Genomic DNA, 9,317 nt, shown 5'->3' on the forward strand with positions numbered 1-9,317 from the left:
GGAACTTGCTATTGCTAGTGAGTGCTGGAATTGTTATTGCTTCATCCAAATTACAAAATTCTTGCTCGATTTGAGATTTCAGGAAATCCCAGAGAACATAGGATAGTGGGGATTGTGAAGATAATGACTTTGGTATGGACCAGAAATATCCCATAATATATACATGTAGCATGTCATTTTTATAGTTAGTAACTGAGCAAAACTATATTCCCAAGACAGCCAGGATGGAATGGGGAGCCGCACACAGTATTCTGCTGTGTGGTGGGTTCATGGGTATTTATTGTTAGCCTCCATATTGACTATCTTTTGTATGTATTAATATGTAACAAAACAGCAAGTATGAGTTATACTTTAACGTAAAACTGTGCCTACAGAACACAATGTTTTTAAAAATGGCATAGAGATGATAGAAAATATGCTTTGAGAGTGGAGTTTCACGTACGGAGCCCAGAAAGCGACCATGGAAAGCTGCACCAATTGTTTCTTCAAGCCAACTTTTCCAAGTGTTACTTGGAACAGCTGACAGGTGACGGAGCACTGGATAAACTCGCGCTAATTACGAAAGCTTGAGCAAGAGCGTTCCCACAGCCCTCGTTTCAAAGCAGGTTCGTCAGCTCCTCCGTGAAATCCTCCTCGGAGTCTGCGCAGAGAGGTTGCTCTAGTCCCAAACGACGGCTCCGGCGTCAACAACTGAAGTGCAGCGCATACCCGGAAGTTACGCAGCCCCACACAGCAGCGCGCCCCTACCCGTAGGGAGAGTTTCCGCCATTTTTGAAAATCGGGAAGGTCCCAAGCTAAGTGTAGTTGCCGCCGCGATGGCAGCGTTCGCCGTGGAACCCCAGACGCCCACGTTGGGTGAGTGAAAAACTGTTTCTCTTTGCTGGCGCTGTGATTCACGCTGTAGGCCTGGACGCGGGCCGAACTGCAAGGCGGTAGTCACCAGGCTCCGGTCAGCTCGTTGGGCGCGGAGGGGTCCCCGTTGGCTTGCTCCCAAGCTCCTAGGCAGCCCCCCGCTGAAGCGGCACCACCCCCACGCTCCCAGGGCGGCTCGCGAAGCCGCGGGCCCGGCGTAGGCTGAGGAAACGGCCGTCTTGCGCCCCATACGCCAGCCCGCCAGACCTGCCGATACCTGAGACCCCCAGCGCCCTAGACGTGATGCTGGGTTTCGGGATCCCGGGAAACGTCGCTGGGAAGGGACTTTCCGGCGTACACGTGAGTGGGCGGTGCCCAGTACTGTGGTGACGGACCCCTGCTCCTTGGTCACCTGGACTTCTGTTGTCGGTCCTGTTTGATTCCTGCCCTCTCTTGGGCTCTGCCAAAGGCATTTGTGATGACTGGACGCTTGAATCGTGCAACATTTATTTTATCAGGTGATGGCAGTCGTCGAGATACTGGCCTTAATAGGAAGCCAGGAGTTCTCACGATGTTCCCTGCCTTCATCTTGGGAAAGGGACCAAAGTATTGGAGGAGGTCTTTTTCTCAATCAGTCATGTAATAATTTTTTTAAAAAAATTCATTCCCATTATGTAATGGGCAGCATTGCAGAAACGTGTCGTTGAAAAAAAAAAAAAGGTTAACAGGATGTCGGTTTCCTTTTTGTCTGCTGAGATTTGAGACTTGTGAGAACCGTCGAATATTTTAGAACAAAATAAACCGTCTACTATCATGTTTTAAAATTAGGTTACAACTTTCTGAGTTTCTAAAAGAGAGCAAGTGTGATACTTATCTGTAAAATGAGGGTTTTTTTTTTAATTTAGATTGGAAGGGTATATAATGCTTTCCATGTTTTGTCCAAAATAAGTTTCTTTTGAGAATAGAGTAACGTGAACGGTTTTAATTTAGTATTAGTCATAAGACATTAAATGCATAATGTCAGTGGAGATACCCTGTTACATTTAAATTTATATACAGATGTTGGTCTAGATATTTATGTTTTATTTTAGCGACCAGAAAAGTATTCATTTCCAGTTCTACAGTTTTCTGCTCAACGAAAACATTTTGGGAGTGCATATTTCTTGGGATTACAAATGTGAATAAACCTGCCTCTCTTATTGCCTGACATTAGCTGATATTAATTGTTCAAGTCCACATATTGCAGATATGCTAGGTGATGAATAAACATTTCCCAGCACCTAATTCTATATTAAAACTAAGTGTTACTTCAACAAACAGTTGTAGCTGAATAAGAAGGCACAGTACTTATCATTTTAGAAATACATACTTCGAAATGGAATTGGAAGACTTGCACAATCCATTGGTATACATAGCTCTCTCTTTAAGTGAAATTTAACCTGAAAGGTCATTAAGTGACAGTCTGATTAAGAGTCCTTTGTTGCCCTCACTCTGGTGCTTTTTACTGTATCACAATATACGTTTAGATGTATCAGAACGTTTCTTGATTTAATTATTGTTATAATTTCAATATTATTTTTTTCCTTTGGGGGGTGGGAGAGTGAAGGTAGTTGGAGGTACCTAAATTTTTGTATTTATTACTATGGGTTTTTAATATCTGTTAAGAAAATGTTTTTGTTTAGACTTTTGGTTTGATTTTAGTGTATGTTCTTTGGAAATATGTAATAGTACCAAAGTAACATAGTAACTAGCACTTTAAAATAACTGCAATGTTAGCTCAGTTGGTTAGAGCCTGGTGCTGATAACACCAAGGCTGCCAGTTCGATCCCCACATGGGCCGCTGTGAGCTGCGCCCTCCCTAAAAGTGAACTATGCCATCGGAGCATGAAAGCAATGTATAACCAATGACCATGGCTGTTCCCCAATAAAATTAAAAATATATATATACAGGGGCAGTCAGTGAGCTCAGGTGGTTAGAGCACAGGCTCATAACACCAGGGTTGCCGGTTCAGTTCCCCCATGGGCCAAGGAGCTGTGCCCTCCACAAATAGTTTGAAACAACTACTTGACTTGGAGCTGATGGGTCCTGGAAAAACACACTGTTCCCCAATAAAATTACTTTAAAAGAAAAAAAAATATATATATATCACATAAAGTTAAAAAAATAATAATTACAATGTAATTATAGTTCTTTCAGCTTGCTTTACCTTTTTCTTCAATTATTTTACCTTTTTCTTTTTTATACACTTGCGTTGTTAATATCTAGGTTTATAACAAGAAATAAGAGGACTAATAACTAATTGACAGCATTTAGATGCAAGAAACAAATTTTTGAGGCTGTTTTGAAGTTAAGGAATAGTTAAGATGATATAAATAATATACAAAATGTTTTCTATTTCTGAGTGCCATGAATCACATTCAGGCTTGTCACATAGTTGGAAAACTGTTTTCATGAGTGGAAATTACACGTTTTTTATGTATACGTTAGTCACTCAGTTTTGGCTATTATAAGATACCACTGTAATAATAACTAATATTTGCTGAATATTTACTGTATATTAGGCACTGGGTCAAGTGCTTTACTTAGCTACAATTGCAATCAAAGCCCTGTGAGTGGGTGCTATGATTATGCCCATTTTGCTGAGACACTTGAACCCAGGTCTCTGACTCCAGAGTCCATATTTTCCTTACTATGCTGTTTTGCTCTGAAATTAGAGCAAAATAGCTTCCTTATATTCATAATGGGAATAATAACACCGTATGTAAATTGTGAAGATTAATTTTCAATAGATGATTGTGAAGTATCAGCTCTTTTTTTAAATTGGTTATATTAGGGAAACTTGAAAGTTATTCCTAACTTTAAAATGAAATATTTTAAAAAAATGATCCAAAAAGTAAACTTTGCAAATCTTTTAAATGTTTCTTAGTTGGGATGCTAATCATTACTATTATTTCATACGTGCTCTATGTGCATGAGTTCATTTTATTCCAAAAATAATTTACAATTTTTGTGTGCGGGGAATTAAAAAATGGGACATATAGCAAGCTAAACCCATTGTTTGACTTGCTAAGACTTTGTGTAACTTGTACACCCTGCCCATATTTTTGGTTTTTACATAGTAGAACCTGACCCAGAAATACAAAGAGGTTTTCCTAAATGTATCAGGGATTTTTTTATACAATAAATTTTTTTTTATTTAAAAATAAGTGTTGAGGGGCCAGCCAGGTGGCGCGGTTGGTTGGAGCGTGAGCTCTGAGCAGCAGGGTTGCCGGTCAAGTCCCACATGGGCCAGTGAGCTGCACAGAAGCTGGGCTCCCAACAGGCGGCCGGATGGCTCAGCTGGTGAGAGCGTGTACTCTTTAACAAGGTTGCCAATTAGAGTCTCGCATGGGATGGTGGGCTGCGCCCTCCCCCACACCCCCGCAACTAGATTGAAAGCAGCAACTGGACTTGGAGCTGAGTCTGCACCCTTTACAACAATGGTTGAAGGCCAACAACTTGACTTGGAGCTGATGGGTCCTGGAAAACCACAATATTCCCCTTCCCCAATTCCCCAACACTGTTCCCTTCCCAATTCCCCAATAAAATCTTAATATGTATCTCTCTCTCTATATATATAGATATATATATTTATTTATATATATAAATAAAAATAAGTGTTGATCCTTAAACCTGTGAAATCATGCTATCAAAAGTAGCAGTCAGAGATTATTTCTGTTAATACAAAATAGTCATATTTTTCTAGAAATAATTTTTATTGGTTTTTAAAATAATAAACTTAACTGGTTTATAGTATTTAACAGTATTGATTACATTTTCAAACTTATTTATGTTAGATTCTTACATCTTTTTGTTAGATAGTATAACATTAAAGGTCTTTATTTTTTTATTCATTTAGGATCTGAACCAATGATGCTGGGTTCGCCCACATCTCCAAAGCCAGGGGTTAATGCCCAGTTCTTACCTGGATTTTTAATGGGAGATTTGCCAGCTCCAGTGACTCCACAACCTCGATCAATTAGTGGCCCTTCAGTAGGAGTAATGGAAATGAGATCACCTTTACTTGGAGGTAGGTAAATTGCTTAAAATAGTTTCATAGTACTATTAGTATATAAACTAGATTTTAAAAAGTAATGGTGGAGCTTTCACCTTATTAACCCATTTATTAATTAAAAAATTACATAATGGCTTTATTTTTTATTTTAAGACTCTTGGAATAGAGGAGTAAGCAGTATAAGCTACAGTAGTCCCCCCCTGCTCATCCTCAGAGGATATGTCCCAAGACCCCCAAGGGGATGCCTGAAACCACTGGAAGTACGAAACTGTATATTTTATACTATGCTTTTTCCTATACATGTGTACCTATGATGAAGTTTAATTTATAAATTAGGCACAGTAAGAGTTTAACAATAATAACTAATAATAAAATAGGACAATTATAACTATACTGTAATAAAATTGTGAGTATGATCTCTTAGAATATCTTATTGTACTGTATGTACAGCGTAGGTACACTGGACAAAGAGATGGTTCACAGCTCAGGCTGGACAGTGAAATTTCATCATGTTACTCATGACGGTGCACAATTTAAAACTTACGAGTTGTTTATTTCTGGAATTTTCCATTTAATATTTTCATATTGAGGGTAAATGAAACTGAAAATGACAAAACTGTGGGTAAGGGGGGACTGGTGTACTATAATTCAAAGGATCACTCATTAAAAATACACTTACTACATTTCATCCAATCTAAAAGGCCACTGATTGTAAAACTCAGTTATTCTGAGTACCACTAAGAAAGAAAAACAGTAAATATGCTACAATGCCAAGATCCTTTTTTTTTTGGTCAATTATTCCTGTTTCAGAGGCATTAAAGTGTGTGTTGGGGGAGAAATATAATTGTTTAACTTGAACTGAATTCAGTTTAAATAATTCATCTTAAATGTAATTGTAAATATTAAGTCAAAAGAACTGTAATGTGAAAATTTGTAGATATGAATTCTACTAGTCAGAGTGAATTAAGATTCTCACTTGTAGTATTTAGTGAAAGGACTTACTTCACAAACTGGAGTTTTTTACATAGAATATGCATTGTCAGCACAAAATGTTGTTACTTAAATGCAACATGTGTCTTTTACAGGATGCTTTAGCAAAGATATATTTTAAAAGATAACTTTGAAGTTTTGACGATGAGTAGTGAAAATTAGGTACAAAAACGATGCAATTCCAAATGTGAGCTAATATCCTTTTAGTACATGTTTAAATGTAAACTCTTCTTAAATTGTCTTTAAAGTATTGTTTTGTTTAAAGTTATTATATATGTATGTACTTGTATATAGGATTGATTAGGGACAATTATCATAAATTATATCTGAAGCAATTTACTTTAAAATATTCTGGACGGTTTTTTGTTTTATATGGATTTCGAACGTGTTATTTTAACTACAATATATTGAGTACTGTGAACTGGGCAGTATCCTAAGTATTTTATGTTATTTTCATTCTTTTATCAATCTGACGGTTTAGGTAGTAGTATCCCTATTTTTCAAAAGAGGAAACTTAGGCTAAATGCAATGAAGAACTTGCTGAAGCTCTCTTGTTAGTACGTGACAGAGCAGGAGGCTAGGTCAGTCTGGTTCTGTAGCCTGTGCTCCAAATAGCTTATGTTGTACTGTCTAGGCTCAGACAGTAGTCTTACAGAGGGAGGGCATAGTGCTTCACTGTTTGGCATTGCTGATTCTCTGACTTAATAAGACATCTTTATGTTCCTAAAAATTGGTCCTTATATCTTTATTATGTACTTAAATCTAGTTTTACTGTGAGAAACATGAATGGGACTCTGTTTCATTTTGACAAATTCCACATTAGGGGATTATATTTATTCAAGTATACAAGCTGGAGCTGTTTAATACCTACTTTCAAGTGAGAAATAGGATCAAGTTTTGTATTGACATGTTAAGCATTTTGTAGAGAAAGCAAAAGTTATATTGTTTACTAAAAACTAAAATTTCTATTTACTTATTCTAGACTCTTATTTAAAGTGCAATCTATGGATCCCCAGCACTGGCATCACTAGGAGCTTGTTAGAAATTCATAATCTCAGGTTCTACCCCATACATTCTGAATCAGAATCTGAATTTTAACAAGCTCCCTAGGTGACTTTCATATGCATTAAAGTTTGAGAAGCACTAGGAGACAAGAGTTTAAGTCAATATTTTAAATATATAAATAAAAAAAAATCTTATCAGAAAGATGGAAGATTTCCTTTTCTCACCTGACTATATTTTTTATGCATTGTAGGAGGGTCACCACCGCAACCAGTGGTACCAGCTCATAAAGATAAAAGTGGAGCTCCACCAGTTAGAAGTATATATGATGACATTTCCAGCCCAGGACTTGGATCAACACCTTTAACTTCAAGAAGACAGGTGATACACATACCCTCATTCATGATCCACAATTAATAATTTCGAATGTGGCTATATGGTGAGGGTCAGTAATTTGAAATGTTTCCCAGAGGTCTATTTTAGTGATCTTTGTTGCACAGAATAAGCATTAAGGACATTTATTATAGAATCTATTAAATTGTGTTTATCACAAAATGTACTTAAAAATGTAATAGAACTCCAGATTATTTTCTCATATAAGTAATTCTGTGGATATTATAGGTATGCCTTATTCATCTGTCCATGCTCCTAACCTACTTAATATATATGTAGAAATAATTATGGTTTAAGTCATTTCAATTCTTTAAAAAGTTTAATATTTATACATAATTCTGTGAAAGAACAAATTAAAATTCAGGGTTTTTCCAGATCTAGGGCACTTTATAATGATTTAAAGTCTTTGTTTTAGGAATTGTTTTATTAATGTAAGACCACTATCATTTTAGATCAAAGTTCACTGTTTACTTACTTTACTAAAAACACTGCCTCCTGCATATTTAAGAGCTGATGGTTTAGTATGTTCCTGATGTAGGTGTTCTGATGGTGATGTTAAGTTTTGGTTGGTGTAGGTGTAGGTGTTCGATGGTGTCATTTTCACTTATAGATTATGCAAGATAGAGATTCTCTGCTTTGATGGGACTGATTGCTACAAGAAAGTGTCTGATACTTACAAAGTTCCTGTGGTGTAGGCCCTAATCTTAAGCTTACGTAAGTCATTTGTCAAGGATAAGGCAGCTGGTCTAGCAGTGCCAGGCTTTCAACCAGGCAGCCTGAAGTCTAGAACCAATGTTTTTAACAGCCATGCTGTGCTAATACAGCTGTGATAACTCTTGGTTGTCACCTTGAAGGTGGTTTGGATTTTTTTTTTTTTTTTAACTGAGCCATCCTGCCACCTTTTGGCAGCTCAGCGGCAGCTCAGCTCGGGCCGGGCATCGAACCGCTGTTGCTCAGAGCTCAAACTCTTGATCGAGCTCTTAACCAACTGAGCCACTGGGCCGGCCCCTGGATTTTTTTTTTTTTAAGTAGGAATTTAGTAGCTTTTAAAGTCACAAGTGTTCTCTCCTATGACTATTGTACTTAGGACATGTAAAGTATGTCAATTAAACTGATACATTTTTTGTATAAATACATTTCTGCCATTTAATTTGGAGAAATGTTTTATGGCTTTCCCTAAGTCAAATATAGCATAGTTATTGGAAAGTTGAAGAATAGTAGAAAGAGCATCTTTCAGTAAATTTTGACTACTTATAGGCTTGATATCCCTGTCATACTAGGCCTACTTGTCAAGCAAAGCAAAATGAATTCATTGTGTTAAACAGATTACCCTCTCTGTAACATTTCTAGACCTTACTGCCTGTTCCGCACAACCAAGTGTGGCTCTGGATACTTGAAATGTGGCTAGGCCTATACTTAATTGAGGTATACGTGTATACTATAAAATTTAAATTGGCCTGTATGGCTTGTGTTATATTTGGTTAGTGGTGTTCTAGACTTAACAAATCCATAATATTCTCATCTGGGGTATTTTTCTTAAGATTGGTGAGTAAATCTGATGTTTAGTTTGGTATGAGAATCACTGGCTTATAAATTTGTTAGTTTTCATTATTCCTCTGATGATTCATGAAAAGAAAGGTAGTTTGCAGATATTGTTATGTTCAAAATATTTAAAAGTCTTGTGAGTCATAATTTGTAGAGAATGTTTTTGACTTGAAAGTTGGTAAGAATATTATTATTAGATTAAAGCACAAATTAATTTTGCCTCCTGAGACTTTGCTCAACCTCTCTAATTATAAAAGAGGTTGGCATTAAGAATTTAATGACACATTTTGTATCTCTCCTGACATTCTTTCAACATTTGATTCTGGTTGTTAGACAATAGTAGGATTTTAGATTTCCTTAGTTTAATCAGAATGTGTTAAAAGAATTTATATTTAGTCAACTATAATTAAAAAATTTAAAAAAGCATATACGTATTTTGTAAGGATACACTCAAACTGTTAAGATGGTTATCTCTCGGGC

At 36.7% G+C, this 9,317-nt stretch overlaps 1 protein-coding gene across 1 annotated transcript in view; it reads left to right on the forward strand.

Annotated features, from left to right (window-relative positions):
- The first annotated feature begins 706 nt into the window (after positions 1-706).
- NUP35 (nucleoporin 35) overlaps positions 707-9,317 on the forward strand; it is a 31,317-nt gene continuing 22,706 nt past the window's right edge. Inside the window, exons 1-3 of the mRNA XM_019661180.1 lie at positions 707-855; positions 4,752-4,922; positions 7,153-7,280. Coding sequence (XP_019516725.1) covers positions 816-855; positions 4,752-4,922; positions 7,153-7,280 — 339 coding nt within the window. The 5' untranslated portion in view covers positions 707-815. The remainder of the gene's footprint in view (positions 856-4,751; positions 4,923-7,152; positions 7,281-9,317) is intronic.

Source organism: Hipposideros armiger, unplaced genomic scaffold (assembly GCF_001890085.2).
Source record: "Hipposideros armiger isolate ML-2016 unplaced genomic scaffold, ASM189008v1 scaffold_338, whole genome shotgun sequence".
Lineage (NCBI taxonomy): Eukaryota > Metazoa > Chordata > Mammalia > Chiroptera > Hipposideridae > Hipposideros > Hipposideros armiger.